This window comes from Pyrus communis, chromosome 10, assembly GCF_963583255.1.
Source record: "Pyrus communis chromosome 10, drPyrComm1.1, whole genome shotgun sequence".
Taxonomy (NCBI): domain Eukaryota; kingdom Viridiplantae; phylum Streptophyta; class Magnoliopsida; order Rosales; family Rosaceae; genus Pyrus; species Pyrus communis.
The window spans coordinates 14,931,373-14,956,761 of NC_084812.1; the positions used below are offsets into that span (position 1 = coordinate 14,931,373).

The 25,389-nt window shown below is 38.1% G+C and overlaps 1 protein-coding gene and 1 long non-coding RNA gene across 2 annotated transcripts; one reads left to right on the forward strand and one right to left on the reverse strand.

Annotated features, from left to right (window-relative positions):
- Positions 1-16,559: 16,559 nt before the first annotated feature.
- LOC137747912 (pectinesterase inhibitor 9-like) lies at positions 16,560-17,195 on the forward strand. The gene has a single exon (XM_068488038.1). It carries the CDS (start codon positions 16,560-16,562, stop codon positions 17,193-17,195), a length of 636 nt encoding a protein of 211 aa, XP_068344139.1.
- A 905-nt stretch (positions 17,196-18,100) lies between these two features.
- LOC137746605 (uncharacterized) lies at positions 18,101-18,842 on the reverse strand. The gene is made up of 2 exons (XR_011069880.1): positions 18,779-18,842; positions 18,101-18,684 (listed from the first exon to the last, which is right to left on the reverse strand). It is a non-coding gene; the product is annotated as an uncharacterized lncRNA (long non-coding RNA).
- Positions 18,843-25,389: the final 6,547 nt, after the last annotated feature.

Sequence of the window (25,389 nt, forward strand, 5' to 3'; positions counted from 1 at the left end):
CACAATCAATTAATACTCTAGCAAAATAACCAAGGATGTTTAACGTACCCATGATCAAGTCTGGATTGTTTTGAGCGTCCTGCAGAGAAATATTATGAATACGCCCCTGGGTTTGTTGCCGTCCACCACAACCTCTGCTCGTCTGGCCACCACGACTCTGTGTACCACGCCCCTGACTGGGCTAACCAGACTGCCTCGAAGACCCCGTACAACTCGTAGCAATCTCCCCCTGCTGAGTCTGTCCTCCCTGAAACCACTGAGACCCGCCTGTTGGAACTGGAGGATAAGGCATATAGCCACCAGAATACTAGGGATAACCACCCTGAGAATATGGGTCATGGGGATATTGATAATGTCCCGGGGCATAAGGAACAGCATCGCCCTGATAGTAAAAGGCACCACCTCGACCCGTCTGCCCATAACTACCAGGATCAGGAATCTGCTTAATCGGTACAGGTGGTGGCAAGAAAGTCTGCTGGGGCTTCTGCTGACTCTGGGGACAATTTGCAGCCCGATGTCCCATCTGCCCACAAGTAAAGCAACCACCGCTGCCCCGCCTACACTCACCAAATTGTCAATTATTACACCTGCGGCAAACTGGGGCCCTACCTCTACCAGCATCACTCTATCTCTGGCCTCTAGCACCACCAGCAAACCTACCACCACGACCTTGACCAGTGGCGCTAAAACCACAGCTAGAAGAGCTAGAACTAGTGCCACCCCTCTTGAAGTTCTGGGTCCTACGAGGTCCGAGCGACGCTTGACCCTTGCCCTTATCATCATTCCTCTGATTACCGTCTTTCTCTTCCTCCTCACTCTCGCTCGACATATTTTCTGAATCCTCAATTCTCAACAGAATCTCATAAAACTCCTGGTAGGTGTCACAAGGGGTAGTGGTCGCCATCGAACGCCATTTCTTCTTAGTGCCTAAACGGAAACGACGAAGCATCTCCGCCGGATTGCTAGCAACATCTGGATGATAGCGAGACAAATCAGTAAACCTCCTGTAGTACTCATTTGCTGTCAACTTCCCCTGTCTCAACTCAGTGAATTCTTACTTCTTGCAGTCAATACACTCAGGAGGCACAAACCTTCTCCTAAACAACTCTCGGAATACATCCCAATCAGTCTTCTCCGCTGGAGTCAAACGACGAAGTTCCTGCTCCCACCAGGATGCAGAATCCTTACCCAAAAACCACAATGTCGTCTCTACCCACTTCTCAAAAGAGAGATTCCCCTGATTATGCAAAACACGAAAGGTCTTCTCAATATGTTCTAGCCACCGCTCCGCACCCTCAAAACCCTCGTTGCCTTCCAAACTTATCCAACTTCAAATTATACATAGTCTCCAGAGGAGTCCTCTGGGGAGGGCGGAGCGCCGAATGAATAGCTATAGCGATAGCTTCCCCCAGCTGAGCTACATCGGGGAAATTAGGCTCAGCAGAGCGACGTGGTTCCCGACTAGGCGGCATAATTCTGATAGAAGACACCAAAACCATTAGAATACTCACAAAAGTACAGGACTGCCAAACCTAGGCTCTGATACCAAACTGACACACCCTGATCGAGGTCAGGGCATGCTGGTTGTCACATGGAAGTGACGTAACCATGTGCACAGTGGGGAAGCTAATAAAATAATAAAAGTATGAATAAATAAAATCCAGCTTTACACAAAGCAAGAGCATACATGTCCAAGCGTAAGTGTGAAAACAAAGTTCAGAGCTCGAAGACCTAATGCAGTCCGGGAGAAAATAACGCTACAAAAACACACCCAAAGGTCGTCCTACACTGGTGATAATCTGTCAGATATGCCGGGGAAAATCCTCAGGGAAGCCACCAAAAGTACTAGCCAACTAGAACCTGGAGGGGCGCAAAACAAAAAGTGTGAGTGGGCAAAAACAAAGCTTTTCAAAAACCATTTCATAAACAAGATTCTAACCCCTCGCCGTAAAACCTGTATACTTCCCAGAAAAATAGAATATACATATATATAAGTCATGCTCAGAAATATGCCATGCCAAAAGCCTTGAAGTAAAATGCAAGTGCTCAGGAATGTCAAAATCAATGCCATGTAATCTGTCAGCCGGAGTCACTTAACGTGACCTGTACGGCTCACGAACACACACACACGTATATATATATATATATATATATATATATATATATATATATGCAACTAATAATGCGTAAATAAATGGCAAACAATAAGCTTGGCATATAAACGAATAAACGTTTCATTTCACTTTCTGGGAAAAGTATAAATATATAGGTACATACGGAAAAACCAAAAGCCCACTCACTGGTATGTAGAAGGGTCGTAACCCCCTTGCCTCGAGTGACCGCGCTTGTCCTCGGGATAGGTCTCACCTATATGCGAAACAACTATAAAAACGTTAATTTTAAAACACATAACCAACCTTATGAAATAACTTCTCATACAATGCTCAAATGGGATGTATCCTGGCACACTGACGGCGTCAGTTAACGCCGTCAGGAATATTCCGTTAACTTTAACAGATTCCGTTAACGCCGTTAGGAATATTCCGTCGTCTTTTCCGGTAACCTTGTAACTTCTTCGTTTTTCAACCAAATTTCACAAAATTGGTACCAAAATGAAGCTTACAACAAGAGGAACAAATCCATACCACTTTCAAGCACTAAAATCCACGGAATCTTGTCGGGAAAACACCACCAACTCCGGCCAAGCTTGTAAATCACGATCCCGACGTCCAAAACCTTCAAACGAACCACCCCGAGCCTCCTAAGGACCTTACCAAGCTTCCTACAAGCTTGAAATTCCCAAAAACACAAGAATTAACGTGTGCATGAACAGTGACAAAATCGGGGTATCCCGAGTTCGACGTGAAAACGAAGGTATCCTTAACTGAAATGGGTATGGTTGAATTCCCAAGGACCTCACGAGCACGAATATGTAATTTGTTTCCTCGATCTGTGAAGGTTTCAATGGTTTTTGGGTGTGTCTGTACATATGGGGATAGAAATGGGAGAGAGAGAGAGAGAGCTCGGGACAGGGATACAGGATAGGGAAAAGGGTGAGGGGGTGTGGGAGAGTGTGTTTGGTCCAAAACCAGCCAAGCAACACCCAAAAACAACCACACAATGAAACAACCATAATAGGGGCAAAATCGTCATTTCACCCCTACGGTTCGAAAATCCGGAACGGGCTGTCACATATGTGATGTTGGCACATGTTCATTATGGCTTGATGCTTGCCATAAGTTTGCAAACATGGGCCATAGACGATTTCTTGCTCACAATCATCCATTCCGCATAAATGAAGATTGGTATGATGGAAAAGAAGAACATGGGGTTAAGCTTAGAATGTTGAATGGTTTAGAAATTGCCCATGCACTTAATGATAAGGAGAATGACTAGGGAAAGGTAGGAAAGAAGAGAAAGTTTGGGAAGAGAAGAAAGAAGAAGAAGACAGATGCTATTTGGCCTTGGAAAAAAAATCCATCTTCTTTGTTATACCATATTAGGAGGTTAGAATTTCTACTTGACCTTTTTGCTTACTTTTCCTATTCATTTTAAACATGATTTTACTTATATTTATGAGAATTTTCTTTTAAATTTATATATTTCAGATATTACTTTTGCGTCATAATTTATATGTGATGCACATTGAAAAAAATATATGTAAGAGCATTTTGGGGACACTTTTGAATATGAAGAGAAAAACAAAAGACGGGGTCAATTCTCGCAATGATTTGCAAAACTTGGGAAATAGAGAGGACTTACATATGGATGGGCTCAATGTTCACTTGCCTCAAGGGCCACACATGTTTACACAAGCAGAGAAAAAGGTTTTTTTTGTAAGAGGTTGGCAGATTTAAAATTACCGGATGGTTAAAGCTTCAACATTGCTATTCATGTTTCCTTAGAAGACTGTAGGGTTTTAGGCTTGAAGTCTCATGATTGTCATGTTCTATTACAACAATTGTTACCTATGGCATTAAGAGGCCTTTTGTTAGATGGACCAAGGATTGCAATCTTCCGACTATGTGCATTTTTCAATGAATGTGTCAAAAAGTCATTGACAAAAACAAATTGGAAGCTCTTAACTCCAAAATTGCAGAGACTTTGTGTATGTTTGAGAAGTATTTTCCACCTTCCTTCTTTGATATTATGTTGCACTTGACAATTCATCTTGGTAGATAAGCTCTAATAGGTGACCCAGTCTAATTTCGTTGGATGTACCCATCTGAAAGGTATTTTTCATTTGTATAAATATTATTATGTACATGTGCATATATAAGGCTTCAATTAAATTTTACAAAATAAATTTCAATGTGTATGGTTTTGTATCTTGTTCTAGATTTTTGAAGATACTAAAGGGATTTGTTAAAAATCGTGCAAGATCTGAAGGTTGTATAACAAAACGTTATGCTAGTAAAGAAAACTCAAAACATTGTAGTGGGTACATAAAAGAAGCTGCTAGAGTCGGAGATCGACAAATCCGTAATAAGGAATTTGAATTTGGAATAGCAACTGACGGAATGCCCAATTTAGCAGGAAGGTTGAAGGCATTGGATTGTGACATGTTGGAGTTCGCTCATCGTTATGTATTATTAAATACAGCAGAAGTTCAACTGTACATAGTGTAAGAATAAGTTTAAAATTTATATGTAATACACACACGCGAGCGCGCGCGCACACACACACACACCACATATAACTTTCTATGGCATTTGAAATTAATCAAATCTAACTACATGCTCTTGTTTTTTTTGTACCAGAATGCACCGAGAAGAGCTTAAGCATTCAGATAGACGCCTTTTGAATAATCAAAGTCTTTTAGAAAGAAAACATATATCAACTTTTAGTGAATGGTTAGAAAGAAAAGTCAAGTTTGGCAATACTAGTGGTATGTCAACTACAATGAAGTAGCTTGCATGTAGGCCTTCGAGAGATGTAATGTCATATTATGGCTATATTATCAATGGAAATCGCTTCCACGCAAGAGATGTTGATTGAAGTACTCAAGATAGTGGTGTATCCTTGGAAGCAGACACACTATGTCGATCTAGTGCAAAAGACATATCTCAAGCCATTGGAAAAGTTACTTATTATGGGGTTATAAATGACATAATCTTGCTTGACTATCACATGTTTAAAGTGCCTATATTTGACTGCGATTGGGCAAATATAACCAATGGTGTCAAAACTGAAGAAGGATTCACATTGGTTAATCTCCATCAAGGCCTACATCAATTTAAAAATGATCCATTTATATTTGCTTCTCAAGCTAAGAAAGTGTTTTATTGGAGAGTATGCGATGAATCAAATTGGTATGTTGTGCTGGATGCACTAGTTAGGGGATTTTATGATTTTGATAATTCTGATGAGAGTGATTGTACATTGTCCATACCATTAGATGTAACAAGACTTGACATGCACTTGAGTGACAATAGTTATCATTTTCATGATTTTGAGGATACAAATTAGGAGATGGTACTTATGATGATTACTTTAATGTTCAAGGTTCACAGGTTGAAATATATTTTTTGGAAGTCTGCATACAAGTGAATATGTCTGGTGAAGTAAGCTAACATACTCTACCAATTTCTTTCTTCTTTTTTTTATATTTTTCATCTCAAATAATCATATAAAGTGTTCTCACATTTTTTGTTGCTTCATTTATATTCTTATATAGTCGTCAAAATAGGGTGCTAAGCAATCAAAGAAACAAATAGCTACTATTGCCACTGCTGTCTTACGGGAAAGACAAAGTAGTAATTTCAGAATACAAGAAGGAACTTCTAATCCTCCACCTGACATACCATCTACACTTGACAATGAAGGAAGTGAGGATAATAATTCACCTTCCACTGAAGAAGCATCCGTGAAAAAAAACAAAGGCAAAAGCAAGGTTGGTGAGTCTAAGAATAATGAAGGGAAAAGGAAACCTAGGGGTCGGGCTAAATTGCAATATCTTAGCAAAGGGGAAAAGCTCCTAGTTGACATCAATCATCGAGGCCAACCATTTGGGGAAAATGCAGCAAAGTATGCTTCTCTCCTTGGTGTCAGGGCAAGGGAGATGGTTCCCATTACCATAGATACATGGAAAGAATTTGCTGATGACTTTAAGCATCAACTGTGGGAGCATGTTTAGGTAATATATAAACCTTATTATGTTTTTATTCTGATGTTTAAATTAGTCCTCTATCAGTTTCAATAATTTAATGTTTTATGTTTTAGAATAAACTAGCAAAGAAGCCCGCGCTCCGCTACGGGTTTGAAATAGTAACCAAAATTTAACACTCATTTTTAAATTATTTAAAAATAAATGAAATCAACTGAATCCACATGATATTCAAATTGGGACATGTATTAGATATCAATTGTTGTTTGTGTCTTTGTGCTTCTCATTGTGAGTTCTTTTTGCTTATAACTCTGAAATGTATCAGATATCAATTGTTGTATGTGTTTTTGTGCTCTCATTGTGAGTTGTTTTTGCTTATTATTCTGAATTTTCGTTGCTTGAAATTTGCAATGATCAACAATTTCAGTGTTCTCCAGTTGCAGAGCCATTTTTGAGATTTTTGAGAGTGGAATGAGAGGGACTCCCTCCCATCCCAAATGATCAACACGCGTACGTTTAACCTGAGTATCTAAGATACAATGGGAGTCTCCTCATGCAACTGTCACGATCCATCCATCCACTATTACAAAGGTTGCGGTTGTTCCAGAAGTTTCACCTGGCCACAAAATAAGAGTAGAAAGAATTAGTACATTTGTGCTGAAAAATATGAGAAAAACCAGAAAAAAGAACAAAGACTAAGCAAGTTGTAAATTCCATACCTCTGCTCTGGAAATCCTTATCAATCTTCACAAAGCCAGCAACCAAGGCTCGAGGTAAAGCTTGGAGCCACTCCTCCCTTCCTAGCCCACGGTGAATAGCACCCAATAAATGCTTTAACAAATTCTCACTTGTATATACTGCTGCTGCATTTCCATTGTGCCCATCAAAGATCTGACAATCAGAAAAGAACGGTGACTATTATACTTGATGGACAAAACATAGATAAGCAACTACCAAACTATAACGTTCTTTAATAATCACTTGAAACATAGAACAAAAAAATCCCAAAACAAAAATTAAAATTACACAAAGCATGCACATTGGATTAAAAAATAAATCAACTGATTGCGAAAAATGGCGAAAGTTTGATCGAATACCGAAGCTACTTTACAGCGAACAGTCCCTCAATTCATTGCTCTTCAATTCTTGAGGACCTGACCTGAAAAATTGGAAATTTCCAACCAAATCAGCACCATTAGTGAACGAAAACCACAACTATAATTTCGGAAATAAAATAAGAAACTTGGATTAAGCTCTGAGTTCTTCAGACCATCAAAAGGACAGCCGTAAGATATGAAATTTGGTTTTATCGATGCAGTCCAAATTAGGTACAACCGATTTAAAAAATAATAATTTGAAAATGTAAAGATAAAACAAAATACCCCTGCATGATATTTTCCTTTGTTGCTTCATTCCAAAGAGGAAGGCTTATCAGGAATCTATAAAAGAAAGGTAAGTATAAGAATTCTCTAAATAAAATTGAAATCGGAATTCTAATTTCTAAAAGAAATTGAAGACAAATTAAGATTAGATTATAAATTGAGCATATATTAAGAGTAAATTAAACACTACTTCATCAGGAACTAAATTTATTGCGTATCAACGCTTCTTCTCACCTAGGATCAGTTCAATATTTTTAATAAAGAAAGGTGATGTAGATTGTTGCTTTTGATCATCTTGCTTCTTTTCTTTAGAGTTTGAGATGTGATTTTGGTGGAAAATGGGATATAACAGTACAAAACCCTAATTCAATTGAAGCCCCTGTTAAAAACCCATCACTAATATTAAAATTATCTTTTTGGGAAAATTGGGTATGAGTGAGGGTACTGACCTTCGTCGGGCATGTCGTGTTCGAAATTGGAAGAGTTTGAGATGTGATTTTGGTGGAAAATGGGCAGCACTGCAAAGAGAACAAAGCAAGTTCGTGTTTCTGTGGAATCGAAATTGCAAAAATCGAACGATGTAGATGAGGATTTGGAAGATTCTGAATTCAAGAAAGAGAAGATAAATTTACCTTTGGGAAGAGTGGTGACTGCTGCTGTTGAAACTGAAGAGATTTTGGCAGATGAGTCAAGAAGGAAAACAGTGGGAGTCGGCAACTCAAAATTTCAGTCAAACATTAAGAGAATACGAAGAAACAAATAGTATTGTAAGATGCTGAGAAGAAAAAACCAGGGAAGAATAGGGTTTTACCTGAGGACTCACCGGAGGCGGTTGTCGGAATTTTGAAGATTTAAGAGAGTTTGATTTGAAAGAGAAAAGAAAGGAAAGGTGGGTTCCGTGGTGAGTGATGGGGTGAAGTCTCTAGAAGAGCCCAGTTTTTCCCTTGGCTTTTTAAATTAGATGAGAGTGTTGTAGAATAGAGGAAGCCGAAGAGAGGCTTCTGTAGGCCACAATTGTCTCTTTCAGTGTTCTTCAACTGCAGAGCCATTTTTGTGTAAACTATGAATAAATTTAATTCTAAAAGTGCCTAAATACACGAGTGTGCGGTGAGCAGGTATGGACCAATTTCACACGTGATGCAGAGCATAAGTAAAGTACAGTAAGTAAGATGATGATTATACCATCATAGGAAGCCGCCTATACTGGAATATGCCACGAATCCTTGTCGATACAGAAACTTTGCTACTAGAACCTGGAGGGGCGCAAAACAGAAAATGTGAGTGGGCAAAAACAAAGCTTTTCAAAACCATTTCACTTAGTAAAAGTAAACCCCTCGTCGTAAAACCCATAAAATTTCCCAGAAAATAGAATAAATGTCTATATCGAAACCATACTCGAAATAGCAAAATCCACCTATATGCCATGCCAAATATCTCAACATAATGAAATAAGTAAACTAGGTGAAGAAAATCAATGAAAAGTAATATGTCAGTCGGATCCACCTATTGTGGCCTGTACAGTTGAACCGATAGCTCATCAACTATCCTTGCACATGAGTCGAAACCACCTACAGTGGTCTGTACGACAGGACTAGGTGTAAATAAGTATGCTCAAGTGCTACGATCACGTGAAGACTGTGCGAATAATTACGGGTCACCTATCAGTCGGAACCACCTATAGTGGTCTGCACGACAGGACTGTGCACCAAACTTGGATCCAAGGTGAGCGTACGATGCGGGAAGTGAACATCACGTGAAGGACTGTGCCCTGGCCACAGACGGAGCACTAACACCGAGGTGCAGGTTTATGAGCTTTAAATGCATCAAATGGAATCGTAACCATGCAACTTACATCCACAATCTATAAACTCACCTGGAACTTACCTGAGCGTCCGCAGTGTCAACGATAACATATGTAACTACTAAATGCATATTCTAAGTATAAAACATTTGACATGGCATTTCAAAATATAAAATCATTTAAATCAGTTTTCTGGGAAAAATGTAAAGTATATATACTTATATAGAAAACCAAAAGGCCACTCACCTGGAGTCTGCACTACAACTCCCTAGTACGAACATCGAGGTGTCACGAACGATCGGCACGTAGAACAATTATCAAATCATGTCTCAGAAATCTTATCAATAGAACATGTAACTTACATAAAACATATCCCTAAGGACGTTCTAAAATGATTTGAGACCCATTGACTAAAAGTCAACCGTCGGTCAAAAATCGACGGTAGGGTCCACAACCCTATGTAACTCAATCTAGAAGATCCGCTCCTCGGGTTTCAGATCAATAATTTCCAAAGATCCACATTACGCTTCTAAAACATCATACTAAAGTTTCATTACAGTCTAATGGTTGAATGTCCGCCAATTGCAAATTCAAGTGGAAGTAACATTTTATTTTATGAACTTACCAATCCAATTCGCGAAGATTCGTATGTCAGATTCCCGATCCGTAAATTTCTATGATCCTCATAAATTACGTTCTAGGACGTATCAGAGTTTGGTGACGATCCAACGGTCGGATCGTCAATTCATATAATAATCAAGTGATGCACTTTAATTAACCTAGATTCACAATAAGCAACTCACATCATATGAATATCAACTATGAACTCAGGGCTTCTAATAGGACTTAGAACGACTCGTCCCGAGTGGCGGTTGGTCGTCCTGACTCGTCGGAGAATTCAATTATTTCTAAAAATTCTCAAACTTCACATAAATAAAGATCTCAGTGAGTAGAGTAACTTTCATACCTGTGACGAAGGCCAATTTGGTCAGGAAAAGCCCCAATTTTACTAAAACCTGTCGGAAACCCTAGTTTTGGGTGTGGTCGATCCGTGTCATCCGATGCTCTGCCGCCCTATCCAAGGCTTGGGGCATGTTCATGGGTTCATCAGGAGTCCATTGATAGTAGTGGTGGTCAGAGTTGGCTTCAAAAAATAGTGTATCGACACCAAGAAGCTCTGACACACCCTTCACCCACCGTGTGAAAATTCATGGTTTCTATGCTCTTTTCTCTCAATTTTTTGTTACAATTAGCTGCTTCGATGTTGTGATGAGGTTTGGTAGTGATGGGAGGTTGAAGAAAGCCGGAAATTTGGACAGAAAACCTTTGGGAAACACTAAGGGAACTGGGTTCACCGCGCGGGTCAAGGGAAAACCCAGCCCGTTCCCCTCTTTTTTCTCCTTCTTCCTTTCTCTCCTTTCCTTGTGACATCCCGCCCCGGAATTATCGAAACGTGCTTGCGAAATGACATTTTTGCCCTTATTTCGTTTCGTTATTCTGGTTGGTGGGTGGTGTGGTGTTGGCATGTGTTTGGAACCACACACACTCCCACACACAGACACTGTCTCTCTCTCTCTCTCTCCTTCTGTCTTCTCTCTCTGTCTCTCCCGTGCTCCCTTCCTCCCTTCTCCATTGAAACTGTACGGACACACACATAACCATACCAAACCTTGCAGATCAAGGGAACCAAGCATACCATTGAACTCGTGAGGTCGAGGCGAGCACATCCATACTATTTTCAGGTAAGAAAACCAACATTTTCACGTCGATTCGAAGTGGTCCGACTTGGGTACTGTTCATGCAAACTTAATCTAGTTAGTTTTTGGACTTTTGAAGCTTGTAGATGTGTTGGTGAGGTCCCAAGGAGCTTGGGAGTGCATCGTTGGACGGATTTAGACGTCGGAACCATGAACTGTAAGTTTGGCCGAATTTTCATATTTTAGAAAGTTTGATCCCGTTGTTTTTAGGCCCTAAAACTAGTCCAACGAGGTAGATTATGATTAGGGCTTTATTTTGGTATAAAGTACGTGAAAAATGGATGAAAAACGAAGGAGAATAGTGAGTTTTAAGTTTTCCCAGTTTTTCCGGTGACCGGAGTCCGGCGAGGGTAGGCCGGAGAAGAAACAGGAATATTCCGTTAAGTTTAACGGAATATTCCTAACGGCAGTAACGGTATCCGGTTAAGTTTAACGGAATATTCCAGAATCTTAATGGAATATTCCTGACGGCGTCAATTGACACCGTCAGTGTGCATGGCACGTGGCCGCGCGTGGGGGCACGTAGGTCCGTGCCAATTTTGGCGCGTGGGGGCGCGTGAGAGGTCCAAAAATTATTTTAAAAATATGGTTGTGATCCTGAGGTTGTGTAGAGCACGTTGGTATATTCTTTTGTCCATTTTGAGCAATGTATGAGAAGTTATTACGAGAAGTTGGTTATGTGCTTTAAAGTTAACGTTTTTATAGCTATTTCGCATATAGGTGACACGTACCCCGAGGACAAGCGTGCACATGCGAGGCAGGGGGGCTACGACCCTTCTACATACCAGTGAGTGGGCTTTTGGTTTTCCGTATATACCTATATACTATATTTTCCCAGAACTTGAATAAATGTTTATTCATTATGCCATGCATTACATTATCGTTTTTCGTGCATCGTTGGGTACGTTATTAGTTGCATATATTTATACATATGCATATTGGGTGCTGTGGACGCAAAGGTAAGTGCCAGGTAAGCGTTATTCACGTTTATGTTTCAGTAATGGTTTGAGATAGTTGAGAGCTCATAACCTGCACCCCCGGTGTTAGTGCTCCCGCCCGTGGCCAGGGCACAGTCCTTCACGTGATGTTCACCTCCCGCACCTTATGCTCACCTTGGATTCAAGGTAGGTGCACAGGCCTGTCGTACAGACCACTTTAGGTGGTTCCGACTCGTAGGTGACCCGCGATTATTCGCCCAGTCTTCACGTGATCGTAGCACTTATTTACACCCAGGCCTGTCGTACAGACCACTTTAGGTGGTTCCGACTCGTGGGCAGGTTTAGATATTGAGATTGAGATTTGAGCTCTAGATGCAGCCGTACAGGTCACGTTAGGTGACTCCGGCTGCCAGATTACATGATATTGATATGTTTATACTTGGGCCCTTGCATATCGTTATGAGATTTCGGCATGGCATATTATCGAGCATGATTGATATACCTTTGAGCATATTTGGCATATGTATTATGTGTATATATTTTTCTGGGAAGTATACAGGTTTTACGGCGAGGGGTTAGAAAGTATTTTATAAATGGTTTTCGAAAGCTTTGTTTTTGCCCACTCACACTTTTGTTTTGCGCCCCTCCAGGTTCTAGTTGAGTAGCAGTTCCGGTGGTTTCCCAGAGGGCTTGTTCGGCACTTATGACAGACACCTATCATTGTAGGGTCACCTTCGGGTGAACTATTGTCGCATATTTTCTTTTGGACTGCTGTTGTCTGGCTCTGAAATTGTGACTCACACGCTAGCACTTATTTAGTACTTTGTATGCTAGTTTAGTTTTTAATTATTCGTACTTATATATCATTACTTTATTAGCTTCCGCACGTGCACATGGCTACGTCACCTTTGTGTGACGGCCAGCACGCTCCGATCTCGGTCGGGGTGTGTCATTCCTTCCCTTCTGATTGGTCCCTTTCCTTCCTCTCTCATCTCTTCTTCTTTTCTCTCATTTTCTTTTTTATCTCAACCATACATCTCTCTTCCTTCTTTTCTTCCTTTACGATCCCAACCACACACTTGGCTCCACATACCTTTGCTCTAAAAATTTAGAGCGTTCTAGACATTAATAAATTTACAATTTTTGTCCTCTACTTTAAACGTTAATATCTCCTTCGTTATAACTCCAAATCACGTCCCATTTGTGCCCACGCGTCCATAGCGACGAGTACTATGAGGATACGCAAAGAAAACAAACCGTACGTGTCATGACAAGGCGGTTCACATAAGTCAACGTCTTTCCCTCAAAGGGCATTTTCGTAATTTCACATATTAAAATTATAAAAATCATAATTTTTAGGGACGGGCTGTTACATTCGTGGGCACACAAGGAAACCTGGTGAATTTTTAAACGAAGAGGTTGCAACTGCAGCAGTAATGAATGGAACAATTTATACTCATTTGCATTAGTATTATAGTCTTTATTTTATAAGTTAACATTTTGCTTTCTCATTGTAGAAAAAAATACAAGAAGCAAATAAGAATGTAACAGATGTTGATAAAAACTCTGTTAAGAATGATGCTCTTGCCAAAGCGCTTGGACCCGAGCGTAGAGGTAAGGTAAGGGGGACTTGGGTTTGGTGCAACACTTTCACAAGTGAGTGTTCAAACATATAATCGTGAGAGAGTCATTATGCTGGAAAAAGAGTTGGAAGATTTGAAAAATATTGTCCATTCCCTACTGGTTGGACGGATGGGGAAAAATGCTAACTCGGTAAGTACATTTTTCGTACACTTTATTATTATTATTATTATTATTATTAACTATTAAATTAGCATCAAACTCATAAATTATGGTCTACTTTAATGGCAGTCTCCTAAATCAACAAGGATCTGGAAACTTACCAAATGATTCAGCCAATCACCATGCTAATTCAGCAAACCATCATGCTACTCCTTCCAAGCCTCAAGCTAAATCTCCCAACCTTGATGCCTCTTCTGGTAATCTAAATCATAATTCTCCCAAACCTCAAGGGACTAAGTGAAAATTACGAAATTGGACAGGGACTAGTGAAGTTGTTGCACTTGCTGAAATTGAATCCACAAATCCTCAAGATTTGATGCATTTTGGGCCACTTGGACCAAAGCATTGGAAAGTTTGGGTCCTTGAGATACTTGTATCTAGGATAAACTTACCTTGACCAACACGTTAGTTTTTTCTTCTCGATGATGCACTCCTTAGTACAATCGCATGGCCAATCAAATCTATCTCCTTTGACTAGCTCTTAATTAAAAGGCACTAATTTTGGTTGTGATGGTTCACTAAATTTATATCAATTTCTACTTTAGTTATTTCTTGGTTTTTCTCACTTACTAGCTATATATATTTTGGTCCTCCATATTTGAGAATTAGCTCAACGCTTCCTTCATGGTATGGTGCTCTTTTGTGATGAAATTGGTTGCTCCATGAATATAGAGGGTGTGCTTGGGATATTGCTTTTTGGTATGATGTTGCTTATATTTTGGTCCTCCAGATTTGAGAATTAGCTCAACCCTTCCTTCTTGGTACGGTGCTCTTTTGTGACGAAATTGGTTGCTCTATGAATAGGAGTGTGTGCTTGGGATATTGCTTTTTGGTATGATGTTGCCTTATGGTCATCATTAGTTTCCTCTATTAGCTTTAGGGTGTGCATAAGTTGTAAGAGGAACAAAACAACTCAAGTTTTTTGTAAACTTCCAATTGTAATGTAATTGACAATTTTTACTAATTAATCCAAGTATGTAGAGTTTAATGCTTTTACGATGATTATTGTTATCTTTCTATTGTACTCCTTACAATATTAATTTAGATGTTATGAAGTGAGGTCCATCTAAAATGAATTGTTAAAAATAAATGTAAACTACGACATGTAAAATTAGTCGTAATTGTTGATGGTAGTCTTCTTTTTCGATGTATGCCGTATGCCGTAATTGCCTTCACATTATTACGACACTCAACAAACGCTGTATCAAATATAAATTACGACACATAGGTATGCCGTAATTGCTTTTGCAGTATTATGACACTCTATTAACGCCGTATCTAATACCAATTAAGGTGTGCAAGGCATGCCTTAATGAGTATTTATGACATGTTTTGCTTAAATTATTCACGGCTACTAAGGAACGTCGTATTTGACAAAACATCTTTTACGACAGGGGCTTTTACTACTTGTGGGCTCACGTCGTGAATAACCGTTTACGACGCCCTTTGTGCGCTGCAAAAGACCAATTCTGTTGTAGTATATGAAATTGTAATTTTTAAAACATGAGGTATGATATTGTGGTTTGACCCATAGTTGATGTAGTTTTGTGTAATTTACCCTTATTTTTATGTAATATGTTTGAACAAACAATTTTTTTAGTTGTAGATATTTTGTTTCAATTAGACAATATATTTTTCTAGGTTGCAATATATTTTTTTAATTTTCGTATTTCATATCTTTTTTATCTGCAGTTATCTTATTAATTAATAAATTTTTATTTTTAAGTAATAAATTTATAATTTTTTAGTATCAAAGTTACATAACCGACGGAACAGTAATCGGTAAATCTTACTTTAACCGACAGAATAGTATACTTTTATATTATTTTAATACAAAACGACGACTAGGTCCTATTCGTCTTTTCAGATATGTCCGTCGCATAATGTGATTGCTACACGACGAACGATTCGTCAGCTAAAGTTATACTTAACCGACGGATGTGAAAGTCCGTCGAGTAAAATTTTACACTACGGTGTTGATCCTACGAAATTTGGTCAACGTTGCTCCGTCGCGGAAATATTAAACAGACGAAATGTATTCTATACAGACGAAGCTTTTTCGTCTCATAACATAATTTTTCTTGTAATGAAGTTAAAGATGGTAGATTAATGAGGAGTACATGTGGAAATCGAACAATTAGTCTTTTAATACATTAAATATTGAGTTTTAAACAATAGTTAAGTTCACATGGCAACAAATGTATACGAACACATGATCTTTTCCATGAAGTGCTACAAATGTTGGATAAGCACAAGTGCAGTCAAAGGTCGTCCTAGCCACTTACTGGCATTACTTAATGTTGTTTCCAAGAGCTTCTTGCTTGCATGTCAAAATATATAATACAGTTGGCAAACACATACTTATCTCTCAATTAGTAATCCATAATCTTAATCCAATCTGATATAGGTTGTCCTAATCACTTACAGGCATTACTTAACGTTGTTCCCTTAGTGTTTCTTGCTTGGATGTCAAAATATATAATACAGTTGGTGGACACATAATCTCTCAATTAGTCATCCATAATCTTGATCCAATCTGATTTTACTATATTCTATTTATTTATGCTATTCATATATCTCTCCTAGAGAAGAGATCTAATACAATAATCCATATATGCACAGATTTGTGGAAGCTTAATGCACTTAAAGCGCACGTTAAGTTAGCCATGTGTCCCATGTGATAAACCCTAATTCCCTCCCCTATATAAAATCACCTTTTTCCATCACATCTCCCTATCCAAACTCAAACTTCAGTCCAAATCTCAATAAAAAATGGCAAAACTGAGCTTCTCCTTGCTCGTAGTGCTCCTCTCGATCTTCTCACTTCTGAGTGCTGTAGAGCCATCCTTTTCTAATGATCAGCCTTGGCGTTCCCATGCTCAGGCCTACATCGAGGCCTCGTGCCGGACAACGCTTTATCCAGACCTATGCGTCCACTGCCTCTCCATGTATATCAAGCCCAATATGACCGTCCAAAGCCCGCAGCAGCTGGCAGAATACGCCTTGTCCATGAGCCTGTACCGTGCACGGTATGCCAGAGCCTACGTCCTCAAGGTGGCAGGAGAGCTCAAGAAGCTCAGGGCCCGGGAATACCAAGTCGTGCAAGACTGCTTGGAACAGATCAATGACAGTGTGGACCAACTGAGTGGGTCTATCAAGGAACTACGTCGTTTTGGCCAAGAAACTGTGGGGGATGACTTGATTTGGCACATAAGTAACGTGGAGACTTGGGTGAGCACAGCTTTGACTGATGCATACACTTGTGTGGATGAGCTGCCGGTGAAAAACTTGAGCAAGTTAAAGGCTACGATAAAAGGGAAGATCGTGAATGTGGCTGAGGTGACGAGCAATGCGCTTGCTTTGTTTCATAGATTTGCTGCAAGGTATCGAGCTGCAAACAAACCTTAGAGGGCTAGGGTTTTTTTAGGGCTCGTGCGTTTTGTTCTTGTGTTGTGGTTGTTTAATCTTCTTGTTCTTTGATGTGTTTACTTGTTGATGTATGTTAATATAAATGCATGAATACACAGAGTCAATCCTATGAAGGGATGTGAATACCAAGTTTTTCTTAGTCCGTGGAAATACCAAGTTTTTCTTAGTCCGTGGAATTTCTCTTTAATCATTTGTTCCTGATATATATGTGTTTGTACCCAATATTTAGTTTGTAGGGTTAACAATATGCTAGTTATATAAGGTGTTTAACAGAAGGAAATTAAATAAAAAGTTTCGATTCAAGAAGACAGAACAGTAAGTTGATCTCTACATGGCTAGCTGATTTTTACAAAACATAAAATAAATGATATATATGTACCTTTACCAATTAGCTAGGTTGACTATGCGTGCTAAAAAAGTTATTGAATTTGATGTGATATAATTATCAATCAATTCACACTACCACGTTTAACATTTAGTGCGATGAACAGAAATTGGTCGCGCAAAACTTAATAGTGTCACACAAACGTATGCACAACGAAAACTTCGTCGCACAGAATCCATCGCTTAAAGATTGTGAAGAAAGACTTTGCGCGACAGTTCCTCATTCATCGCACCAAATTTTTAGGAACAAGTATGTTCATCGCACAAAATGCCAGGATACAAACCTGGGACGACTAATATTCATCTCTAAAAACTTTGCGTTACAACATGTTGTCCTTGCGTGATGAAAGTGAGTTATAGCAAAAAAGTATGCACAACGAAGCTATTTGTCGAGCAAAAAAAAAAAAAAAATTATATATATATTTTTTAAATTATATTTTTTGTTTTGGGTTTAATTTTATAATAAAGTAATAAAATTAAATTGAAATAAAAAAATGTAATGAAGAGAAAAATAATTTATTTAAAATAAAAATAAAATGTATGTACAAGGAAAAAGTTTTAAAAGTAAGGGACTAAACAACTAAGAAAAAAAGGTGGAATAATCTACGGGGTCGTCGTTCGCATGTGGCTGGAAAGATTGGGGCAAGAAGGGCTCAGGGTTGAGGATAGGCTCAGAGGTTGAAGGGGTGGAGTTCTGGGCATGCTCGGGTTGGAGGGGCTCGGACCTCAACAGGGGACGGATATTGGGGAGACAAATGCTGGACTGACTGAAGGCCTATACAATCAGTGACATCTGGCTCTTATACGAGGTGAGCTTAGTTTTAAGGTCGGCCACCTCAGTTGTCAAAGCTATCACCTCATCATTCAACTGCGAGGATGAAGAGGCTCTAGGTTCTCGCCGCCAGGCATTCCCCATCGCCCTAGAATACGTTCCTGGCCTTCGCCCGAGAGTCTGATCTAAGGTGTCTGTAAGGATCTAAAAGCTCACATCCTCGGGGGGATCCACAGACTTGAACAGAGTCTCGGGAGGAAGTTGGGAGATGGACTCCTAAAGAACCAACTGCCTCTTCTCCATCATCGTCGCCTATGTAATATAACATGAAATATTAATATTGATTCAAATAATAACCATGATACTTGAATGCGTAAGATATTAATTATAATTGAAGAATACTTACATGAAGGGACTCAACCAACTTATCCCCGGGTCAAACATAAATGTCTCCAAAGACATCGATCCCCGGGCCAACTTATAAGGTTAACTTTTGGACAAATGATTTTGCACAACGAATAATGTGTTCGTCGCGCAAATACACTTTGTGCGGCTAATATATCATTCGTGGCACAAGTTACTTTTTTTTTCTCTGTTTACTTTATAATTTATTAATGTAAACAACTTGCAAGACGAATACTATTGTCGTCGTGCAAAATGCATATTTTATTTTTATTTTTATTTTTGTCCGTTTTCTTTTTATCTAATGTAAAATTTTATTTTAATCTAAATAAAGAACTCAAACCTAATTAAACATTACCAAATTAATTAACAACACTAATTTATTATCCCAAATACATATTATAATTAATGAAAATATTAATAATCATCCACATAACATAAATAAATTAATTAAAATCAAATATAAAGTCCTAAAAATCTTCTTTCATAAAAAAGAAAAAGAAAATACAATTCAACTTCAATCCTCCTCCTTCGGGGTAGCAGCACCTCGCTTTGCATCCCATAGCACATCAAACTTCCACTGCCATAAATGCTTCTTGAAAAGGTCATCGGTTTTATCAACATCCCAATGAACCTATATTAATGCCAATAATGATAAATTAATAGTTTAAAAATACTACTTTTTAACAAAAATAATTATACATTATTTAATACAAACTTACCGATAACTCCTCCAGCATGGACTTCTTCAACTCCTCAGGCACCTTTTTCCAAGACTCAAACTCAGCAGAACATTCCCTCCGCACCAAACCCCCAATATCAAACCTAAGTTCGGCGTACACACCAGCCATACTTTTGTCTTCACAGGAGGGCACTTGCTTACGTCGGTACCTCTCTACTAGCAATACAACTTTCCTTTCGCGAGAGCTTTCTCTCGAATCGGCCATTACCTTTGAAACAAAATCTTTGAAAATTAGGGTTCTTAAATTGTGTTTATATAGCACTCAGAACACTTTGTAGCATAAATTGGTTTATTCGTCATGCAAAACGCGTCATAAATGCGCAGTAAATGGGAGTGGTTGGAAGGCATCTGATCGTGTCAATGAAACTTTGTGCGACGAATATATGGAAATTTTTGTCGCGCAAACATTTGGTGGGTTTTTCCTGCGTTTTCTTGCGTGACGACAATAAGTATTCATCGCGCGAAGTATTCTTGCGTGACGAATACTTTCGTCGCATAAAATATATATATCTTTTCCTTTCCTGCCATTTTTGCGTGACGAATATATTTTTTCGTCACGCAAAATCTCGTCGCGCAAACTGTTTTTTCTACTAGCGTCATGTGTTATAATATGGGTGGACTGAGTTATAATATCAAATGGCAGTGGTTCAGTACCACAAAATACGAAACCTTGCAGAATTATTTCTGAATTGGTTGGGGACTTAATGAAATTATTGTCATTATATACACTGGTTATAAACAACTTTCCTTTTCATATTTTATGAGAGAAATCATAAGCAGTTAGAGAGAAGTTATAGATAACTAGTACATACAATATTACGTGCGTATTACTATGGTGCTAACCCTAATTTATGGCCAATGCTGCCACCTCTTATATTTTTCTTGTTTGAAATGAGATGTTAAAGCCTTTCAAGACGTTATATGAGACTTTGCCTTCAATTTAACTCATGTGCTCTTTTTTCTTTATTATTGGCTCAAAAACGGGTGTTCAAAGTTTGAACTCAATAATCTTCACCGATTGGCATCTATAGATACAATAGATCAAGTCGACGACTATGGAGACTTGCATGTTTTAGAGTGTGGTTAGCTTTACCAAAAAAATAGTGTGGTTAAAGTTTGCCTCGGATACTTTAAATGTGTTTTTATTGGAGAGTTTTACAAGTTTAGAGCAAAATAATTTGACCCAATAAATTAAGACAATTAATATAACTTTGCCCAATAAAATATAAACAATATAACATTACAAGAAATAATTATTTCAGCTTTAGACATTGCACCATCACTCAAGCCTTCTCTGCCCTGTATCCATCCGTAGATGCTGTACAAGTCTAATATTTAACTAAATATCTACTAATATACGTGTCATTTGAAAAGTTAATGGTTAAAATATTGAAATATAAACATTGAACTTTCTTCAAAAACCTACACCACAAACGGTCTTCTATAGCATTTGTTTATAGCGTTCATGTGCATACCGAAGCTACAGAGACGGAGGTCTTCTATAGCATTTGTTTATTGAATTATTTATAAGATTATTGATAAATTGAATTGTTGGTTTAGTTTGTTATTAGTCATACTAGACTTTACGAGTAAGAGTTTAAGATATTTTTTTTTATTATACAGTTACGTAATGGAACAATACTATATGAAACAGTGCTTAAATCTTTCTTCAAATATTACGGGTAGTCCTTCTTCGGATATTTGGAGTAGTTCTCCTTCGAATATTCCAGTTATTCCAAATCCTCCTTTGAATTTCTCGGGTAGTTCACAACAAAGTGAGGTCATTGAGTTAGATGAAATATTGGCTAATATTCATGCATACCCTGGACTTAGATCTCGAATGATTGTGCCTAATTATCGTGAAGCAACTCATAAACACTATCTACAAAACGATCCTTGTAACCTAAAACCTACAAAATGCTAGGGAAAAAATCGGTGATGACAATCGATGTTTTATCACCCATTTGTTTGCTACTTTTGTGTGGTTGAAGAAGAAGCCATTTGTGAGACCAAATGAGAAGACCAATGTAGTTCTGAAGAACAATGGCAATAAGGAAAGTCGCAGAATCTGTGGAAACTTGCATTCGATGACTGTCGGTTTAAAGGGAAGCCAAAAAGTCATTAGTGTGCCAAGTTTGGACATAGTGCTAAAGACGGGAGAAGCAAAACTATTCAAGAAATGCACAATGCAAAGGATGTTGGTGAGGAAACTTCTATGTTCTTTGCTTGTAATTCTATTTCTGTGATTAAAGATGAACATGTCTGGTTTATAGATAGTGGTTGCAGTAACCACATGACTTTTCATGAGTCAGTACTCAGTAATGTTGACAGGAATGTGACAACTAGAATCAAAATAAGAAATGGGCAGATTGTGCAGGCTGTTGCAAAAGGTACACTAGTTATTGAGACAAAGAATGGTACTAGGCACATTAAAGAGGTGATGCTAGTACGAGGATTAGATGAAAAATTACTCAGTGTGAGACAATGATGCACCATGGTTATTTTCTTCTATTTGGTGATGATGAAGTGACTATTATTGATGACAGAAAGTTGAAGAATCATGTTGTCACAGCAGGGACGGAGCTAGAAATTTCTTCTAATGGGGGCAACCCGAAAATCAACTAAGAAAACCTTATTATAGTATGGCTTATACCTAATATAATAATAGGGATGATTTCAAATGATGATGCATCACAATTTCAATGTTACAAAAATTTCGGTGTAGTAGTGGACAATGGCAAAGTGATAAGAAAAATATTAATACATGATTACTCAAGAAAGGTTTTTCGGTTTGAATGACAGAACAATAGCACTTTTGCTCGTATAATATATAATATGGAGTATATGTAGTATGAATGTATGTTGGATATTAGATACATATATTGTATTCAAAGATAACGCGTGTGTATTATATAATTGTAGTCTACAACTTAACAAACAAATCACTTGAGTGGGGGCATAGGGCATATGTTCCCAGTGAGCCTTCATTGGCTTCGTCCATGTGTCACAGTGTAGAAGACATGAAATAGGTGTTTTCCTTTAATAATGGAAGATATGAATTTGATTGCACTAGAAGCTGTGATGGAAGACAGTGGTTGGGAGTAGCACATAAGACTTGGTCATCTAAATTTCCAAAGTCTAGAATAGTTAGTGGACAAAGAAATGGTAGTTAGATTGCCAAAGCTGAAGCAAGCACATCAACAAAACAAATAAGAGCCCTTGATGATGGTCTTGATGCAATGGAACAAATGCAACTATTGAAGCCAGCTAATGTTGAGGAACAAGTTGATTGAGACAAATTTGTTAATCGATGCTATCCTGAGTTTGCTGTAAGCTTGTTTGTATTAAATTTTAAATTAATTATTATGTTTTCAATGCATCAATTTTGGTTAAATGCAATTTCTTGTTATCTATTTTTCTTTGTTAGGCAATTAGTGAGAAGTTCAAAAAGTTGAAATCAATCCATATTCTCCCTCATGTGATGAGTTGTACATGATATGCACGCTTGGAGGGCGAGCTGGTATGAAAATTTGTATATCTTTTAATTTCATTTTAGCGACAACACACTTATTCAAATTTTAAATTATGGATTAATCAATAGAGAAAGAAAGGTACACTTGAGGAGGATTTAATTAGAGCCAATCTTTGGATAGCTGCTTGTACAAGAAAAGATGGTGAACCCGTAAATGAGATAGTGTCAAAGAAAATGGTATGAAGCTTTAGTTTGGAATCATCCTTGTGTTATTTTTTATTCCATTTTTCTTTTACCCTTGTAATGATTTTTAAAGGTATAGGATGACATTAAGTTGGCTAATAAAATGTCAACAACAGACAATGGTTCTATAAAAAGATGATGCCTTCTCACAAGTACATGGACCTGAACATCGAGGTCGACTTTGAGGAGGTGGTTATGGGGTTACACCTTCTATATATGATGCCCAAACATATGCCAGCATGAGTAATCGAGAGCTTAGAGACCGATTACGAAATGTCGAAGGAAAATTGTGGAAAGAGTTGATCTTGTGTTGGCTAAACAACAAAATGAGGTAATTATATCTGCAACTTTGTATATACTTATAAAAAAGATAAAAGATTTACGGCATGATCACTTTGTATATAGTTAGAGCTTACTTGAGGGAAGCCAATGGTTCCACCGTAACTACACACCAACACTGGATGAATATTTGTCAACAGTACTTGATACATCCCACTTTACCCTAGCAATCGCATCTTTCATCAGAATGGGAGATATTTGTTACAAAAAGACTCATTGGATTGGTTTTTTAATGAGTACAAATAAAACAATAAGTAATGGTCTAAAAAAATATATCCTAACTTATAATATCGCTGCAGGGAAATGGTAAAGAAACTAATACCACTGATGCAATTCAAGTCTCCACTAATAGGCCTCAGGTAAAACTGTGTCATTAGTAAAAAATGATATTTTGTTGAATATGAAACTGATCAACTTCTATTTAGTACGTATTCATTAGTAACATGGAGGCACCATGGATCTCCAAAGAGCTAAGAATGGTCTAAAACAGGTTCCCAATTCCTCTTACCAGGTTTCCAAATCATCTCCCCAAGTATGAAACTGATTTTGTTTAACTTGTCTCAATATCTTCATCATTAGATAAAAAGAAAATAGTGCACATGTTCATTTTCAGGTTTAGTCTATGCAGATAATAGTTTGTATTAGTTGTAGCGATTTGGAATACATTATGTGCGTTTGTTGGCATTCAGTTTTTCTCCTCCAAGTAGTACACTATTTTTCCTGCCATGGCTGCAAGCTTGGGGCAAACTCCATTTTCTTGTTCTATTTCTACCTGACAAAAGAAGGGTAATTTGCATACACCAGAAGAACACTGGTGATTTTATAATGTCTCTAAACTAAACAATGTGTAATAGAAGATACATGCTGACATGGTCATTAGTTTTTATACTCCACCAAACACATACCTAGCAGTTCTCTGGTCGCTTGTAAGGGTCATATATTCCAGTAAAACCTGCAATTAAAAGCTATTACTGGGAAGTTGACCAAAAGAAAAGGAAAAGACTTATTTGAATAGAAAGTGAGACTAAGATATCTTCAAATTCTGTCCTTGCTTAGTAACTTCAGAAAGGGGTTTAGCATTACAGATTTATGATTTTGATTCAGAATCATACTCTGCATCAATCTCTTTGTTCTTTTTTGATGCCGTAAATTTTTACCTTAAATAGGCAGAATCTCTTAATTCAACTGTAGTGCAAGTTATATAATGCATTACCAACGAGCTAAGCTATCTTTGGAAACCATAAGTATCAGAATTCAGAACTCGCTCTAACCTTCCAGTACAACCCATTTGGTATTATAATGTTCCCTTTGCACTTATTGTAAGTATATGAACATGCGATTTGATGATCGGGCATTAACTATTTGAGTCCAATAGGTATAAGAAAGCCTTATAGGAAGATGAATATCAGTTCTTGTCAATAAAGGATTTTATTGCAGTAGTGAGCTGATATGAATTGGGAAAACTTAAGTTGTTTTCGGAAAGGATTCTAATAGGGAATCTACATTCTAATATGAGAAGGATATATGTATATATATGGCACTCTCTTCTCTCGCAGGCAAGAACGGATCCACATAGGGATCTGGGAGGTCCCAGGACCTGTCTGCGATCCTAAATGGCTGCTAGAAATTTTCCGGGGACCCCTCGTACTCAAGCATGAGGTCTTTGTGCAGGTTGTAGGTTGCAGTGGCTGTCTTCTTCTCGGAGAAGATGACCGCGCACAGAGAAAAAAGAAAATAGGGACCTTTCTAGCCTCTCTCCTCCTTGCTTCTGCCATGGTCTCATCCATCGGTGCCACCCACTTCTTCTCCAACCTTTCTC